Source organism: Apaloderma vittatum, unplaced genomic scaffold (genome assembly GCF_000703405.1).
Source record: "Apaloderma vittatum isolate BGI_N311 unplaced genomic scaffold, ASM70340v1 scaffold18581, whole genome shotgun sequence".
In the NCBI taxonomy this organism is placed as follows: domain Eukaryota; kingdom Metazoa; phylum Chordata; class Aves; order Trogoniformes; family Trogonidae; genus Apaloderma; species Apaloderma vittatum.
In genome coordinates, this window is record NW_009700985.1 from 21,362 (window position 1) to 41,175 (window position 19,814).

A 19,814-nucleotide genomic window follows, 5' to 3' on the forward strand; every position below is an offset into this window, starting at 1 on the left:
TAAATAAAGTCAGGTTGCAAGAAGAAGACATCTTAAGTACCAGCAAAATAAAATACTACAGTAGACTCTGCCTTCCTGAACCACAAAAGGCACTGTCACTTTTCCCAGTTTCAGACTAGTGAGGCTACTCACAACGAGTGGTTACAGTAAGCCTGTTCTCAGGACAGGCACCCACATTTAGATCAGTGCACAAGGGGCTGACACGAAAACTGGAGGAAATATGCAGGGCAATGCGTAGGATTCCCAGGTTGTCATCAGCCCCGGACTTAGCCAGTACTTCTGAAGATTTTAAAATGCTAACGCAGGATTCCCAGAAATCAGAGGGAAGAGCTCCAGGTTTCATCAGAACATGTCTGGCCAAACTCTTTGTACATCATAAGTACTTTCATTTAGTCTCACCAGTCACTCCAGACGCCCTTCATAGTCAGTAGAGGGAACCAGGCATTTGGGAAAAGATTCATTCGACCTGTTTTAGCTGTTACCTGAAGGTAACAAGCTTTCAGAAATATTTGCTTCTCTGCTGACAGAAGAGAGACTATGAGACCCACACAGGGATCCCGTGGAGGCTTGTAGGTAAGCGCCAGGGCTGCAACCCAAGTGACTTGCATCCACAGGTCCCAGCAGGGCATATGGTAGACGCAGCTTTGCCCACTTCAGCACAGGCAAAAATGAGGAAAACAGAAAATGCTTCATCAGAACTAAGAGCATATGTTTAATTATCCCCACTTCCTTGTTTTTTCTGCTATAAAAATCATCCTGTATTTGCACAGTATTCTTATTCTGGGAGTGTCTTTTGGTCCACATAAACATCTGCACTTAATTACATTAGCCAGCATCCAAATCCCAGCAAGATCCTTCCCTGATTATTTTGCTGAGAGTGTTTTTGCCAGCTTCTATTCCCAGAACACACTGGATTTATAGCTATGTCTAACCTCCAGCTTTGCTGGTTGGAAGATTGTAACACACAGGCTCAAACTGAATGCCTTTTGTACTAGGACAGTCTTTCCAGCAGACTTAAGTAACAAGCCATTAATTTGTGCTAGCATATTTTGTTAGCAGCAGGAAAGTGAACTATTGTTGGATACAATTTGCTGATCTGTATTTGTAATTATACCATTTGACCTACATCTTTTGTCCAATTTCCTTAATGTCTAGCTATAAAATATGACCCTAGATTCAAATACTAACAAAATCTGTTGTGGCGAATTTGCATAAATCAGCTTAAAAAACCCCTGGATTTTGAGTAAATAAACAAATTAGGGTTTTTTGGGACCACTGTGTGGTTTTGTCTGCTGCCTTGTACAGCTAGATTCAAAACGTTCATAAAAAAAAGAAAATACAGTTTTGTCTGAGGACACGAACAGAAACATGCAGGATATAAATCAAAAGAAGGATCTGTCAAAGAGTAGAGCAAGCACTTATTAAGCCAAAACATATTATTGTTTTGAAGAAGCCTGCTCTGACCACTGCACTTTCTCCAAATGTATGTTTATGGAGTTCCAGAACTTTCCTGGAGCATAAGAAGTGAAGCATTCAAATTTCAGCAAAACTCGTTGCAATCTGTCTGCCTAATTCCTACAAAGCTACACCTCGCCAACACTTGTGCACAAGCTTAACTTCACCACAGCAGTTTCTACAGAATTATTCAGTGCATGTGACTGACGATTGCCTCAAACTGTGAATATGCTAATAAATAAATACATAAGCTGATCACCTGTCTTAGCCTTCCCTCCCCCCAGTACAATCTGGAAACAAATTTCTCCAGTTCTTCAAGCAAAAACAACTTGTTTGGGATACACTTCCTTTGTAACCGGTTTGACTCTCTGAAGCGCATCTGCTTTGCTGTAGCTTGTGAAAGGATGTGCATTAGAGAAATAAAAGCTTCAGAAAAAAAAAAGGCAGCACAATACCTTCTGAGCTGAAATACAAGTGATGCACCTCTGTCAACTAATGTAAGCTCGCATATCATCCACCCCTACTTTCCTCTCTCAAATTTCAGCTCCTGGCTCCAAGCAGGAGAGCTTCATCTTCCCAAAGCAAGCAGAGATGCAAGATATCCAGCTGCCAACAGGACCTGGTTCAGCTGTTTCTCCTTTCCTCCAGCCACTTTCCTCCAGCCATTCACCTCACAGAAAGGCAAATAGAGCAGTTTTATTCTGCAACTGGACAGCCCGTCAGCACGCATGTTTTGAAGATTGACTCTTCAATGCTTTCACCATTTAAGCACTGCCCTGCCCAGTACCTGGTTGACGGATCCAAAGCTGCTCTCCACCGCAGCCGCTTGTCCAAGGGACGAGTTGGGGCCCTCCTTCACCAGCTCCCAAATTGCCCTGCTCTCCCTGGGTTTCTATAGTCAACAAAAATACCAGGCCAGGGCACAGAGGCAGAAGGTGATTGATGTGCTGCTCCCTGCCCAGACAGGCCCAGCTGTCCTATAGCAACTCCAAGCTGCAGGAGCTTCAACGGCCTCTCCATGCCCAGCCACAAGCCCAGGGCACTTCTCGCTCTCGTTCCTGCCGTTGCTGCCATTCAAAGCCGTTCCACCTGTTCTTATGCATTTGTGGTACATTGATGACAATTTTTCTCTCTCGATCCACTGCCTGATGTTTTTTGTCTAGGGCTGGATCTCTGGGTGAAATATAATGCTTTAGGTTCCTTAGGGCCTAAGGGAAGGCTTAAGACTTCTCACTTGCTCTCTCACGCATAGGTAGAGAGCTTCAGAGAGGATTTAACTACCCTAGAAATGGCAAAGGCTTATCTTGTGGCAGCAGAGTACCTACAATCTGCAAGTGTTAATAGCAGAAATACTTTACTTTCTTTTCTTTTGTCTCCAGTATCAGCAATTCCAGTGTCTAGAAATGTATACATCTACCTCAGAAACATTGTCTACACCAGGAAAATACCACATTTAAAACTGTAGTTAAGTGTTTTTAAGGATACGACATGCTTTATCTAGGCTAGAGACAATCCATAATAGGAAGGATATCTATACTATGTAAGAGTGTAGGAAACCCAGATCCAAATATCAGTTGAACAACTTGGTCTTCCACAGTCCTGATAAAGATATTTAGTACCTATAAACTTCCCTCTTGCCCTCAAAAGCTCACACACACAACTCCTGTCAAAGATTGTAACCGTTTGTTCTAAATTTGTCTTAAAATTTTCCTAATCCTTTCTCTTAAAGTGTGCCAGAACAAAGCTTACTGATCTAGAGACCTAACTTTCCATTAGGATCATACATGGTTACTAGTCTTTACTCAAAACCCTTGACAACAGAGCATGCCTTCAATTTTTATCCATACCTGCACAGGGGCTTAAGAAGACCATAACATTCTCTTTATACCAAAACTTCACCAATACCTCCTGAGGAAGCTATTTTTTGCTGATATATGCAAACACCCAGGAAAATCAGTATCAGTCAGTAACCTGAAGACAAGAATTTATTGCAACTAAATAACCGGTGTCAATTTGAAGCCATAGTGATATCTTTTACTATATGTACACAGTGGAGGATGGAAAAGAGCAGAACTGACTATTAACATAAAGATCCATCTTGCATTTGTATGCGTATACAAATTCCACAACACGTACCGGTACGATGTCCTCTATGATAGCTCCATTATTTTACACTGCGGTAGAAGCAGATTCTGCTGGTGAGAACACAAGCGTCCAAGCTTTTGGTAGGGGCCCTTTCCATGTACTTACAAAGAACGAACTTATGCCATTGCCGTTTAACCATGTTATGGTTTGTCCTTCCAGCCCCAGGCTGTCTCTAATACTAAAACTATCAGTAAAGCTTATCAAGTAATAATACTAGAAACAACAAAAATGTGTATATAAATAAGGGACAATATCCCTTTTGCCTCAGTTGCAATCATCTTAATCTTCAGTTATTAGAGAAAAAGAAATCCACTGGGTTTTTTTGAACACAAGCACTAGCCCAAGTCACTCTGGAAAAGCAAGGTCCAAGCATCTCCTTGGCAGTGGGAGGAACAGGACACCAAAGATCATATACTATTTCAAGTGTTAAAAAGGTATAGAATTTTATTTGACAAGTTAACAAGTAAACATTAAATTAATCCATTAAAACATCTTATCACAAGTCAATGTAGCTCAGTTATAGATACCTTACATTAAAGTTAATTCTGAGATGAGCAAGCAGACCTACCAGTCAGTAGGCAGTTTAGAATGTATACCAATTTTATTTTGAAAGGGTATTTTCTGAAATAAAAAATTTACTAACTGTCAGACAACTTAAAAAACTAATACAGTAATCTTCAAACTATCGTTCCCACATGATATCATCTTTTTTCAGTGCTGACTGAAGCTTTCGCACATTTTTTAGCAGCTGAAGAGAGGTTTTGCTTTTCTGTCCAGGACAAGGTTTAGCCATACTTTCCCTTTCAGCGACTGCAACATCCTTTACTTCCCTTTGGTCATCACACTTGAGTTTGACATGAGCTGCCCCTTGCTTCAGTTTCTGTGTTCTTCTCTTTAATTTCTGCATCTAGGAAGAAAGAACACGAATTAGAATGCTACATAACTGGAAGACCTACAGCTGCAGATCTTACTGGATTTCTACCAAACTCCAAACTGAAGATGTCCAAGGGATATAGAAAAAAAAAAAGCAGTAACCCAGTTCAAACTTACTAATCTTGCACACAGTTGTCTTGCTGTAACTGAAAACACTGCAGAAAATGGACCTCGCCCACACAGAAACCATTACAGAAAACTGACCTCATCCACACTCAGTAGGTTCTTGAACTTCATCACTCCCTAAGGTAAAAATGCTTAAGAGAGACAGAATGTCATCTGCTACCAATTTACATTTACAATATCTTTTTTCATTTCAGATTGTACCACTCTAACAAAAAAAATAAATCACTCTACAGACCTATAAAATATATACTGTTTATTATCTGTTACTGTATTGAAGCAGTTGACTTTGAAGCCTCATAAAAAACTAGAAAAGAGACTAAATAGGGTTGATTGCTAAAGAATGTTTTTTTAAATGTCAAATAATAAGTCTTGACTTGCACTTGGCATGAAAAGGTCACTCCCAAAGATAAAATTAGGCTGGAAGCGTTCCATATGCCAATTTAGGCTTCAAGTCCATTTCTAAAAATAATTAACTTTAATTGCATTCTAGAACTTATTGTTAACTGTGAAACACAGAGATGACTACAGAATTTTTAGTGTGACAGGTTCTAAAAGCAGAAATATGCATCAGAAATATCAAGATTGGTCTGTAAAAAATACAAATAGGAATATCTGTGTGCAATAGCACCAGCCAAAATGCTATAGGCCAAAGGTTACAGGAGTGGCCTCTACTGATAACCAGGATATGATGGTCAGTAATCAGACAAACATGAAGAACGTGCTATTTACATCATGGCCCTAAGGCGTGTGCTCTGATAAGGCTGCACCAGAGCATGGCTGACTTGTCAGTAGATCTGCTCCCTGATAATAGGCAGGAATGACAACAAGGTTGCACCACATTGTATGTGCTGTTCCTCTTCTCACCATCCCCAAATGAAGGCAGAGCGTAGCCACAAAGACATGCGAAAGGAAGAAACAAAGGTGCAGTTGTAGTCCGTTGCCTCAGGTTCCTGGAGGATGAATTCAGCAAGATTCTGAGGCAAACAACACCACCATAACTGCTGGCTCATCAAGAATATAAGAGATTTATCCAGAAAACAGTTGACACTGCCAAGAGAGGCAGTGAGGACTCAACAGTCAATGCCTAACATGCAACTCTGACAATTCTGCTTTGACATAAGCACCTTTGTGCTTGCAATCACATGGACAATAAAAGATGTGAGTAAAATCATGAATAAAATCAGTCAGATTTAAATTAACTATCATCTCCCTCTTTCATAAGGTCTCACACTGAGTTTTGTTTTGTTTTGTTTTGTTTCCTGGACAAGCAAAATTCTTAGGTGAGTCTATTTATCCAGAAATATAAGATGGAAGAACAGAAAACTGTCCCACATGGATTACCTTTTTTATCATATGTTCCAAATGAAATTTTTACAAAAGGGTTAAGCTGTTCATCTACAGAAGAGTAATTTTATGCTGCTATCTATGGCTCTAAAAAAAAGGGGAACAGGTTAGGGTTAAACAAAACTGAAAGACTTGTGTGACTACGATTTTGGAGAAGCTGTGGTCAACAGACTACTTGGTTAATAAAAAGCTTTAATATGTCAATAATATTACAGATATTTAATCCAGTCTGCAAAGGAATTATAGCTTCTATTTCCTCATTCCTCAGAGGGACAAGATACAAAGGAATGAAATCTCAACACAGCGAGAAGCAACAGACTGAGCAACTCAGCTCTCTTATTGCAGAACTGCCACAGGGCAGGAAGTTTTCCCCCTAGCACAGATACCAAGCTGCCACCTGTAGGCACTTTTTTCTTGGTCAGAAAAAGGAATTGGAGGTACAAGAACACCGAGCTAGCAGTCTAATTATAATCATCCATACTGGAACATCCTGGCTTAAGCATTCCAGTGACATTCTAGTTAATGACAACAGGAGGCAGAGTTGTGGCACCCTTTCAACTCGTGTGTTACTAGCTAGAGAGTTTACATTTCATTCTTACAGTAGCCTGACGCTTTTTCAGTTTGGTTACTTGTTCTTCTTTAATCTCCATTTGTTTCACAAGGCAATCCAGCTCCCATTCTAGGTCTTCACGAACTTTGGAGTCTTCAGTCTCCTGTATCTTCTTCAGAAGTTTTTGATGCTCACTATTAGAGACAGGAATGGCACATTAAGTACTCATGATAGAGTCTCTAGGATTTCTTCCAGTACTCTCGGTGTATTGCAGCAGTTGCCAGCCAATTTGTCCAGAGTACAGCAATTTAGCATTATCTACCCTCTCGCACAATACACATCAATCTGGAATATATTCGCATTAGAAAAGAAAAAGTTTTTCCAGTGGGTCTGATTTTCTTGTTCCAAACTTGCAGCTAATGTGCATCTTATTCCCCCCTATTGCAACAGTCATAACAACTACATGTGTAATAGTGTGCAAAATGAGAATTTGGAAAATGAAGAGCAGCTATGCAATACGGTACTTTCACTTCCTGTCCAATTTAGTGCAGACTTTGAAAGCCTAGTGCAGTACAGAAAAGCTTTGTTCAAACTAGTACATTTAAAGTACAATTTTCCTGACAGATTACTCAAATTAAAATATTCTACTCAAAAATATTTGCAGTGTAGTGTGGTTAATTAAATTAACCAGCTTAATTTAAAGAAACTGTGCAGATGTGCTTGATATCTAGATATCTGAACTAGTCAAACCCAGAAGCCATCTCTTAGATAAATAATGGCTTTTCAAAGGTCACTACTGCTTTTCTGACCTCTGAGCAACTGCTGCTTCTTGACAGTTTAATTGAAGCAACTGGTTGCTGCTATGAAAAAAAAACCCTGCCTGTCCTTGAACTGCCATGAGTAAGCCAAACACTGCTTTTTGAAGAAGACACTGGCCGCCAGTTGAGATTTTGCCACATCAAGGATTTCAAATCAGTGTCAACACCCTAACTGGTTTAACCAACACATCCTCCTCTGTTCAAACCACGGCTCACCATGTCAGCATGTCTACTACAACCAGCTACATAGCTTTGACCCATGACTATACAAGCCTGCATTAATGTGAAGGTGCCTAAGAACACAAAAATTTGTAATCCACATTTACTTGCATGGCTGGAAAGACACATGAACTGCCATCTAATTCATATCCCTCTTTCACAACTCCTTTACAGGACTAGCAAGTGCTCCTGTTACCCACAAGGAAAGGGAATGAAGGTCAGATTGTCTCACCACAAAGACCCATCAGGTACATATCAATGGAGAGAGTGCAGAAAGAGTGAGGTCAAAGCAATAGGCTAGATGTTGTGACAGGACTATTCCTGCCAGAGCTATACTAACCTATTCTACCACACAGACTGCAACCCTACCCAACATTAACACCACCTTTGCAGCCTTCTGCAGGAAGATCTGCACTAAAAAGCACAGGTCTTAAAGATTTTTCATTTGCTGCAGCTGTTACTTCAGTAGCAGCTTGGTTAAGTACCCGATGTGGAAGCAAAGAAACTCAGCAGAAAAGTGTGTTTCTTGCTCAAAAGATCTAACTGAGCTTGGTGTTTAACTAACACCAGAACAGAAAGAATGGCCTGCTCAGGCCATTTTGTCAGCAAAGCAGAAACTCTTAAAACCAGGCTAGTTTCAACTATAGCACACCTGCAGCTTCACAGGCCTGCCACTGAACTCACTTTTACTCACAGCACCAGGGATGAGTACTCACAAGCTCATATGGCTCAGCTCATCTTGTATGGACAACAGAAGGTCCAAAAGACTTCCAGTGGCAGCAGGTGATGTGGAACAAGAGGACGCAGATTTTGAAAGCACACTGTGTCCTGAAATCCCAGCTGTAGCTCCTCTTTGGCTTCGTGATAAGAAACGTGGATTGTGATGCTTCATAATATGCAACACACTTTGAACGTTTGCACTAACAGAATGGCTGGAGCTGACAGACTTAAAGCAGAATTATTAAGTGGCTTAAAGAAGTGATTAACAACTACAGAAAACAGACTTTTTCAAAATGTAGATGCTAATTTAGCAAGAACATTTGGTTTCACTCACCTTTCCAGCCACAAAAGGTAGTTCTCCAGCCTTCACATGTAATTGTGAAAGGGGCATTTTCTTCACTGTAGGACTTCTCTGCCATAGGATGGACAGAAAATGTAATATAAGAAACTCCAGTCTGCTGATTCAACAGCACAAACTTCATTTTTTATATAAATATGTAAAACAATATGTAAACAAGCAGTGAAATGTGTCATTTCAGTTTCCCTCTGGTTTAAAAAATAAATAAATAACAATTTCCCTCTTGAATGTGGAAGGAGTAGGACTTTCCAAGAGACGAGTAAATTTCATTGCAGATGTATTTAGCAGATAGTTTGACAATCAGGTTGACATTAAAGAAACTGAATTGCCTAGTTAGGTTTACAAAACCACAGTTGCAAAATTTTGACTGACCTATAACATGGGTTGCAAAATTAGTTCTCTTGATGTCAGCAATTACTCCAAAACACATCATTTTAAGGTGCCTAGTTAAAATTGCTCTGGAAACTAATTTTGCCAGAAAAACTGAAAGGTGGCTAAGACAGGACTTGAGGGATGGCAGTAAGACTTTAACAGAGGTTATTGTCATGCTGGTAAGGGAAAGTTTTCCAGCAAACTGCTACCAGCCCTGGCACAGTTTTAATTACCAAAGGAAAAAAAAAAAAAGCATTCAGCATTGTTTGTCACTTTGGAAAGGGACTAAAGGGCAGCAAGCAAATCAAATGCCTCTTACATCATCATTTTTCACAAATTCCAATCTCTGTGCAAGTCAGAAGCAATAGTATGCTAATAAAAATTTTCATGTTACCTTCTTAGCTTTTTTCTTCTTCCAATTTTCCTTTTTAGGTTCATTTTGAGGTGTTACTGGAGACATCAAAATTCTAGTTATCTCAAATCCTGTTTGAAGCTGTGGGAATAAGCAAAAAAGAAAACAACCATTTAATGTAATATTACAACTGTGAAATCACTCAGTTTAATTAATTCCCTCTGTCATGCATGGATGAGAACCAATTAATGGCACTATTAACTGTCCTGCTTGGAAGGCATAAGCTACACTTAAAAACTGAATGGATTACTAGGACAGCATGGTATCAGGCAGATCTTGCAGCTCTTAGAAGTCCTCATTTTCACATTCAGCTGCTGCAGTTGTATTTTCCCACTGTGACAATCAGCAACTGAGATAAGCCAATCCTGCTGCATGCTGAGGATCTGATCAGAAAACCCAAAGAATATGAACATTTGGATCTTACAGTCTGGGGGCAGAGACAACTGAGCCCATTTGTGTTACATTGAGGTCAAACCTGCCAGACAATCCTCAGATTGCTCTGTAGTTCCAAGTTGAAATAAAGGCTCATGAGAAAGAGGATAATAGCCATTCCCAATTAAACACAGGATAAGGAGTTGTTGGGGTTTTTTTTTTGGCATGTGTAACAGTTCTGGCTAAACAATGCTGAAAGCCCATCACGAAAGTGAGATTATTCTGGCTTTTCTGTCAACAAAAGGAAATGAACTATCCCACACCTTCTATTTGCCAACGCAGATCCAACAGAGATAAATCTATCTACCAATGAACTAAGACAGTACTAATACTAATTTAGGACTCAGTTTACTACACCTAAGCCCTTCCTTGAGCAAGGGGTACTATGGACAGAGAGAATAGCATTCTTCAGTCACAAGCAATAAAGATAAAATAGAATTTTTCAGTCTACCTGAGCAGTTTTGGTTTGTAGTAGCTTACGCTGATGCTCCTCTTTACAAAGCTTTTCTTCTAAGTGTTTGATCTTGTCCTGAATTTGAAGGCAAGAATGGTTAGTCACACTTCAGTTTGCCATGCTGAATCAGAAGTCCAAAACACCTTGCAGTTGTATAGGCAGGGATAAAACAGGAGTGCAGGAATTTTTAAAGCCCAGACTGAAAAAAGAGACCCATGCAAATAAAGCCAAGGTTGCATTCACTTAGGTGTGCTTTATGATCTAAGCTTTAAGAGAGGAAACTTTTGCAAAACTTAGTACTATTAGCAGTATGCCATATAAATTAGATCATATTACCGACTTTCAGATTGTCTTTCCATGAATGCTTACTTCTGCAATTCTCTGAGTAGCAGTGAGGTGAAGACACTCTTAATTTCAAGCTTTTCAAGTTTTGCATGCAGTTCCAACCAGTTCTGATCTTCCTCTTTCTGAAGCTGGGCCTGGAAAACAAGTGAGAATGGAGTTGGCAGCTGACTGAAATTGTTTCAGACAGCACAAAACCAAACACACTACAGTAAAGGTGTTTTACTAGTTTAAATGCCATATTTTTTAAATTGCAAAGTGATGAAAAATACTAGGCAGACAAAGAGGACTTAAGTTTCCAGCAGCCTTTTTGTCTACCAAATGTGCAAGTATTAGCATGGTTTTGTTCATTAGGAGTTCCACCTAGGGAGTCTTTTCATACAATTCATTAAATGGTTGTCAGCAGCCAGTCAGACACTAAATGGCTTCCGTTTGCTACCACCCTGAGCAGAGCTGAGGAAAAATGATGGCCATTAAAAAGTTCAGATCTTACACATTTCTATACTCTTTAACTGTATCACTACTTTGTTAGTACGGTAAAAGGCTTCACCTGTTGTTCTAAAACCACTTTATTTTCCAGTTCTGCACTGGAAACCATTTTTCTCATGTAATCCAGCTGTTTGTCCAGCAGGGAGCAGCGAGATTGTGCTGCTTTTAACTGCATGCTTATATCTATAGAAAGAAACAAAAATTTTGAGTACAGCAACGGGACCTACACACTTCGCCAGTCTATCATCTCATTAAGGAATTCTCTATCTTGAAAATATGCAAGAAAAGTTTTGTTAGTCTGAACAAGTCATGTGGTTAAAATACTTTTTATATATAAGACATGAGAATCAAGACATTTTTCCAGAGCTAGTCCCTAATATGAATTCCAAAGGCGTGAGCACTGCAGTTACTTTGATTTATATCAGCAGATATCTAAACAGAATCTAGTTTCTTCCCTTCTCCTCACTTTTCTCAAGTTAGCAGTGTTATACATGTAAACAGCTGCTTTCTTATTGTAGGAGTTAAACATACCACCTGAAATCTGCTTAGTCTTTAAAATAGCTTTATGAGTTACACAATACTTGGTTAAAATACACAAAAACAAGATCGGGACTTGATTTAAAGTTATCAGGCTCCTGCCCCTCCCCAGTTCTGAAGCAAAAAAGAAAGGGGAGGGTGTCAAGGGTTAGGACAGAAAGTGCGTTAATTAGCAGTTTGGCAAAATAAACAAACACTCCCTGGATGATGCAGTCTTGGAGTTGCTGTGGCTACACCTTATCAGTCAAGAGAAATACCTTTCCTCTGTTGCATCAGTTCCTGATGTGCTAGGTCCTTTTTGTAGGATTCATGCTCTAAGGCCTTCTTATACTGAGCAGCTGCTATGGAGAGGCTGTGCAGATTATCTTCAGCCTGTAACTTCTCCAGCTCTAGACGGCGAATCTTTTCTTGAAGAGTTTTCAGGGCTGCCACCACAGCTAGCAAACAATGCAACAGCTACACCTTAAGTAACAGTTTCCTATTATTATTCTTACAAAACACTTAAACCAACAAAATACTACCTAAATTTTCTTCCTAGGATCACCCCTAAAATAGATTACCTTCCCCAGCAGTACACTAACACACGGAGAACGTATCTGGGAGAAAATGGACATGTTTACTGCACAGCTGAAGCATGGGTCTTATGAACAAAACTATTTTCATTCCAAATGACAGCAAGTACAAAGAAATTATGGCAAACTGAGTATAACAAACTCTCTGACTTCTCTGTACACAGAAGCAGGGAACACAGGTATCCAAGTTAGGTCACGATGGTATAATGCAACTGGTGTGGACAGACAAAAAAAACCCCAAACAATGGACTCAGGATGGGGGGAAATCAGATAAAAAGGGACAGTTTAGTAGAGGATGCATTTAAAAAGCTTTACTATTTCAAAAGGTAATGATTCAGTGTCTAGTTTCTTGTATTTGATGAATTTTTAAATTGTAGAAACAAGTCTGTGAGATTTTGCTTTTAACCTCAAATCAGTATGTGTCAAAATTATGCCAAAAAAACCAGTTGCAATTTCAGCTACAAGGCAAAGTCTACCAGCTCTCCAAAAAGTACACATACCTGTGGAAGTTTAAGACATGTTCTGTAAGAAGTTAAGCTTCTTTTCTGACATTTTATAAGCCTTGACAGCTTTTCTAGACAAATTCTCTCAGTAAAGGAATACCCATCAAATACTGCTAGCTCCCTAACAACTCTCATCAGTTTATCATAGCCCCGTTAGAATAAAATTTAAAAGCAAACAAACAAAAAGAAATAAAACACAGACAAAATAGAGAAGAAAGATGAAATGGAGCTGATTCTTCTACCTTTCTATTGGCATGCCAGATATTTCCTTACTTCAACACTTAGCTACATAACATTAAACTGAACATTTTAATTCAAAAAACCCAAACTCTGTATGACAAAAGACTGCAGAAGTCACAGATAATTCAAATGAAGAACAATGATCACATGCACACACATAGGCTATGCCTGTGCAAAGTTATCCATAATGGTAAATCCTGGTATGGCATCCTTGTGATTCACTGAGGTCTCCAGATATGCTAAGCCATCAAGCATTAGCCCTGTAAACTCCAGAAAGTAATCACATATTAAGGCACACAACAACGATAGCGGACTCATATTTCATATAGACTATCTTTCACGCTGCTAACTTTCCTAAGAGTCTGCATTATTCAAAAGCTCTTCCAAGGAATCATACCACAAAAAAAACCTTAGAAGTGATTTTAAACTAGAGTGAGTCAAACAGCACTATGCAAAGCCAATTTCAAGTCAGCGTACCATACCAACGATCTTTTTTTGCTGCATTTAAAGTCGTGAAGTGCTTCTGCTGAGTTTGAAGCATTTTCCTTTGCTTTTAGAGGAAGTCTGACGATTTTAAGTTAAACAAATTTCAAAGCCAAAGTTTATAAGGATGTTAGAAGACTCGCAGCAGTTTCCATTCCAGACATATGACTTCAGGGAGACTACTCCCTCAGGACACATATACATCCTGTCTCAATGTCAGTCTGATAATCTCAGCAAGTCATTGAACTGAGTAAAATAGAAAAGAGAGTCTGTCTGATCAAGAGATTTCACAGGGAACAACTAAAAAGACCACTTTAAAGGCATATTTTGACTTTACCTTGTTTATTGGGGGTAGAAGACCTGTCACCACCAGCAGCTGCCAACTTTTTTGATTTTATATAAGCAAAGGCTGCAGGAAACATCTTATCTGGTGGCTGAAGAAAGCTTCCTATTAAACTGTTCCTTGATTCAGAATCCATAGCCTGTAATACTCAAGACATGGACAGTGAAACTTGCAGAAAGTGCTTTAGTCTAGCGCAACTTTTAGGAAGTTAAAGCAAGTTTTAAATCACATCACAGCTAGTTATCAAAGTAGCACCAAGCATTTCACTTGATACAGTGTAAGAAATGAAGAGTATATACAACTTCAGCTGACTTAACTGAAGTTTCAATGCTGTAACAATTTTGGTAGAATTCCATTTCAAAACATAGGGCATGCAACTGCAAGAGGTTTCTCACTTGGGAAAGGCTATTTACAGATGCTAGTTCCCAAGAAAGTCACCCAAGGTAGGTACCTAGTAACAAGAGAAAGAAACTCAAACCAAAACTGGAACTTGATGATGAAGCACACCCCAGGAAAAGCCATTTGCACTGAGTGGGTGGGGAAGACAGTTTTCAATGATGGAAAAAGTTTCCAGAACTGCTCTTCCAGGACTATTTCCGAGTCCGTAAAAAATGGAAAAATCATCATCCATCCACACTGCCTCTTCAAAGTACGCACTAAGCCAAAGGTACACAGAAATATTTCCTCCCTTCTCCAAGTTGTCATCACAGAGATACGTATTGACATGAGCATCTCTTTGCCAGGGGCCTCCCAGACACTGCTGCTCATGTGTGCTAACACCCCAGGGAAGATTTCACAGTTCAGGGTGCCCCCTGCCCCCAGCATGGCCCCCCTGGCACTGGCATGGGTCCTCAAACCCACAAGAGGGGGTGTGCTCAGGCTACACTTGCACCACAGCCCTTTTCCAAAGAGTCCCCATGAGGCCCCACCGCTGCCATCCCACCCAGGCCACAAGCTCTCAGCCCTGGGTCAGCAGCCAGGCATGCTGCCCTCTCTGGTGAGAGGTCCCACCTGATGATCCTGCCACATTTATGGCCACACAAGCAGTTTATGGGGCCTCCACAGCTCTTTCTGGAGGACCAGGGACACCCAACCAAGTCGAACAGCCAGCTAGGCCGGACAGGCCTATCGGCCATTCCCACCAGCACAAGGGGCAGCAGCAGTGAAGGGCAGGGAGCAGCAGAAGTCTCAATATATGGATGAGAGCGTCCCATGGCTATAAGCAGGGTCAGGGCTGAGACAGGAGAGGAGATGGGCCTGGCAGGCCACAGGGCACCAGCACACTATTCCACAAAATACGAAAAAAGCAAGACTTACCAATTTTCCTATTGCTTCTCAAACTCTACACGTTGGTGATAAAAAAAGACTAACAAACTCCATAAAAATACACATATGAGCACGAAACAATCTTCCTACCACTGCTGTGAATACAGGAAGACAACTTTGGAAGCTCACAGAGGAAGAAGGTGGGTTTTCATAGAGTCATAGAATGGTTTGGGTTGGAAGGGATCTTAAAGATCATCTGTTTCCAACCCCCCTGCCATAGGCAGGGACATTTCCCACTAGACCAGGTAGCTCAAAGCTCCATCCAGCCTGGCCTTGAATGTCTCCAGGGAGGGGGTGTCCACAGCTTCTCTGGGCAACCTGTTCCAGTACCTGACCACCCTCACATAAAAAAAAAATTTAAATTGTTTATGCCATCTAACCTTTCATCAGTCAGCATAAGCAGAGACTTGCTTTTCAAAAGTCTGCTAGTGGAACATGGCTCCCTTGTGTGTCTGCAGCTGCTAAGCATCAATTAGTTTCCTTATTACCATCACATAAACAAGTTCTGCCGTTGCCAAGGAGATAGGTCGTGGACAGTTGTAAGGAGGGCGGTGATCCGAAGCAATTAATGAATAAGAGAGGGAGGGAATAAAGCACCAGAAAACTTGTGCAGACCCACAGTTTTGCCAGCACTGTAGAGGGCAATACGCACCCTGCAGCTGGGGAGGGGAACCTCCTCAAGCTGCTCCTAAGAGGGGTCTGAGGGAACGCAATACGATGAGACTGAGACACCTGTGTTTGCAAAAGCCCTCTGTGGACTTAGTTATGGACACCTTGCTTTGCCACTCTTTGCTCAGGCACAGAGGCTGTGTAAAGCAGGCTGAGGGAAAGGTTGCTATAGCGTTTGGAGGCCTTGCCAACGTAATTACTTCAGTAGAGTTGCTCTGGTATAGACAAGTCCTTTAATATCTTAGCAGGTAAATATACTTTATAATAACCATCCTGCACAGGAGTAACCTCTGCAACACTGGAGATCTCGGGTAAGGACTTGGGCCAGGAAAAGGACCAAGTCACTCCATGCCAGCACGACCCCACCAAACATCCTGACCACTTTCAGCCCACTAGGACAAAAAATCTATCAGGAAATATTCAAGTAGCTTGATATATGTTTTGACATCAACTGGCCTACAATCAACAATTTCCCTCAGAAGTATTTCAGTTCCTATAAAGCCACCACAGATAAGTTTGCCTTTGAAAATGCGTTACATGTCCCACAACAATTTCAAGCTGAACCTACCACTCTTGAATTCCATGCTACCCCAGATGCTGGTATAGAGCTCTAAAGAGGTCTTTAAAGCAGATGTTACATCCTGAAAGGCAATGTTTGTACTAATGTAACTCTATGAGGCTTCAGGGGATTTAGCACTTGAACAACAGTCGTTAAAGCAGCCAAAACACCGTTGTTTAGACAAGCCCTTGGTTGAGGAAATTAGTGCACTCGTTTGAGTTTGGGGAACAGCCAAGGGAGAAGTATGCGTATTAAACAGAGGCTGACAAAACACCCTGGCTACAGTTGGAGGAGAGGGGAGAAGAGGGGAGGAAGAAGAAATGGTCCCCTCCCACTCCAGCAGCCTGCACTGCTGCAGTGAGCAGGGTGAAGCACTTGTGTTGTGTAGGTCATGTTCGGAGTCGCTGCCAGCCCTTTGGGTTTTTTAACCAGAACTTGACCCAACCTGCATTGGTAGATGCAGTGGTGATGGTGAGACACCCAGTGTTATTTTACATAGAAAAACACCAAGCAGCCAGTTCATACATACCCTGCATCAAGCATGGGGAAATTTAATGCTCCCATTGGGCCTGTCTTTAACCATCAGCCTGGTCTAGGCACCTATGTTGTCTCCAAGCCTCAGTCAGGAAGCTCCCAGAGTACTGTGCCACATGGCTGCAACCCTGTGCATGGTGCCAAGCATAGCAAATTAACTCTGCAACAGCACTGCATAAATGCGATTACACTGCTTACCTTCTGCCCTGCTGCAGTCCCTTGGGTGTGAGGATGAGCGGGGCCATGTCTGCTTGTTGGCTCATTGTGACATGCGGGCTGGGAGCAAGCCGGCAGAGAGGCTGTTGGGGAGCAATCTCATCCTCAGGTGCTACCTGTATATGTGACTTTCACATCTCAGAGGACAGCAAGCAAGCTGGAGTTGGTCTTAAGACAAACAGAGAATTTCCCATTTCATCATGGTCATATAAGTTCTAAGGTGACTTACCTTTACCCATGTGTTGCCCGACCTAGTCGACTGGTGGCGTCCCTGGCAGCAGGGAGGCTGGATTAAAATGATCTCTAAGGTCCCTTCCAGCTTAGGCCATTCTATGATTCTGCTTACATTTATTTTTGCTTAATATGATCTGCATTCAGTGCAAGAGTACTAGATCAGGCTGCCGTAAGAATCAATGGAAATTTTAACTACTGCTGCCTAGCACAAGTAAACATGCCAATAGTAGGGAATTATGCAACACACCAAAAACCTATATTATAGAAAGACCGTGTATGACTTCTTCATCCTCCTCCGTGCTGTTCCTCCCCTCCATTGCTAGCCACATCATTAAAAAAGTGTCCAGAAAAATTCTTTCAAAGTCCAAAAATGTTTTTGCCACATATACAACTATGCCCCATACTGTAAAGCTGTAATGCTTTTTGCATTTGAACTATAGCAGATTCAAGGAATAACACTGGTCTAACAGTTTCCCCAAAGATATAAATTAAGGGAATAATGTGATAATATAAGCGATTCTTCCACCAAGTTCTCCAATGTTTATCTTTCAGAGATCCTCGTTCATTCACTGAGGACAACCTTTTAGAACCAAAGAAAGAGATGCTGTCAGAACACCTTCAAAGAAGAAAAAGAAAAAATGGATCGAAGCATTTTTCAGAAACAAAGATGTTTATCTTCCGACCTGACCTATGGGGCATGCACAATTCATAATGGTTTTTTTTCGTAACTGAAAACAAACTCTCAGATTAATTGAAGAATGATTCACTGTTTATCTGACATAGGAGAATTTTCAAGAATTGCCCCAACACAGGCTATACCAAGCAACTCCCAGAACGCTGGCTGCTGCCCTGTCTATTTGAGCCAAGCCTTGCTGGTGAAAGGTTATGTGAGAGGCCACTTTCATGACACAATCCAAATTGGTCTGTATTTTTCCCCTTTCACTTTCCTTTGAGAATCAAGAGAAAAGCTTGGTCAGCTGTACTAGCTATGCTGCCACACTTTTTCAGCTTTATTCCCAACAAAAGAAGAACAGCCCTTCCACAGACAAAAATAAATAAATAATGTTGTTGTAGGCAAAACTGCATTGTTGTTTTGGCAACACCCAGTCTCCAGCATCCTGACACAACTGCTTTAATCAGCCTGAAACATATGACCTTGCTCAGGGTATATCTAAGTAACTGGTGCTCATGTGCCTTCTTTAATCTACGTCGTTTCGAAATGAAGTGGTGACAGCTGCAAAACTAATAGGAAGTTACACCTCACTGAATCAATAAGGCATTTCAACACGTTTTTAAAGTTCTGTTGTGTCCCACTTCAAAAGAATCTAGAATGAATGACTAAAATTTTTTAGGGAAATTAAGGAACTTGGGATTGTTTTTGAAAAACTGATGCAGGCAAATCCATGGGAGTTAGCTTGTTATACAACCTGTGAGACAGAAACTAATAGTCTCAGAACTGGATATACAAGGATTAAGTAGTCAGTTTCTTCTTTGATACCACTGTAGCAAAACCTATTCATTCCTGAATTTCAAGTCTTATAAAGAACTTTAATACAATCATCTTTTTTTCAACCTTGGAAAAAAGGAAAATAATTATATTCTGTGTTTTCTCATTACTGTGACATATAATAAAACCTGGTATTTTAACAGAAAAAAGAGACTCCTAAGCCTTTTATTTCATTATGCCAGACCTTCTGAGCATTCATACTCCTATTTCTCCAGTTCCTGCTTGCTAGAGACAAAAGTCAGAGAAGTAAAAAGAAGAAAGAAATGGAATGGGTTACACAAGGTGGGAACAAGGCAAGGAAATAACTAGGTGAGGAAAAAGATATAATTTTTTTTAAAGACAATTATTTTTTAGGAATGGGCTGTAACCTGACAGTAAACTTAGGTCATAATGTCATTAGAGTTTTGCTCTTCTCTTCAATGAGCACAGCAGACCCAATTCCTCCTTAAATTTGGCTTCATTCATAAGTGCATGATAAAATCATATTCAGTACTTTGTGGGGAAACTGAGTTGGTGCAAACTGCTTTAACCTGTATGAGCAGATGATAACTGAACTTAGCGTTTAGAGGAGCAAGACTGAAAATTCCTATCCAGTAGCAATTGCTGGTTTAGAATGAAAGCATCTGACCCTGAATATAGTGTTACCAAAATAATTACCTTTCCAAGTCTTTCACCAGTCTGAAGTAATTAAATAAAACCTTTTTGTAATAAGCACCAAACACAAAACCAAATACTGTGAATGGTCACTAATATACTTCCTCACTTCTTTCCTTTCATCCACCTCCACATTATAGTTTATTTTTCTCCCTCATCTCCTCTCTTTTCCCTGTATTTATATCATCCTATAGCTTTGTGCTTTGCTGTTCTCCCTTCTCCCTGCTTCCTCTTCAGGCCGAAAAAATTAGGGGTTTTTACAGAGTGA

The 19,814-nt window shown here is 40.5% G+C and overlaps 1 protein-coding gene across 1 annotated transcript; it reads right to left on the minus strand.

The window, feature by feature from the left end:
• Positions 1-4,282: 4,282 nt before the first annotated feature.
• CEP57L1 (centrosomal protein 57kDa-like 1) lies at positions 4,283-13,983 on the minus strand. Its single transcript, XM_009878981.1, is given in 11 exon segments — positions 4,283-4,507; positions 6,603-6,747; positions 8,307-8,476; positions 8,645-8,722; positions 9,435-9,533; positions 10,336-10,413; positions 10,708-10,748; positions 10,751-10,817; positions 11,231-11,352; positions 11,964-12,143; positions 13,842-13,983. Coding segments are annotated over 11 exon segments (1,347 nt in total).
• Positions 13,984-19,814: the final 5,831 nt, after the last annotated feature.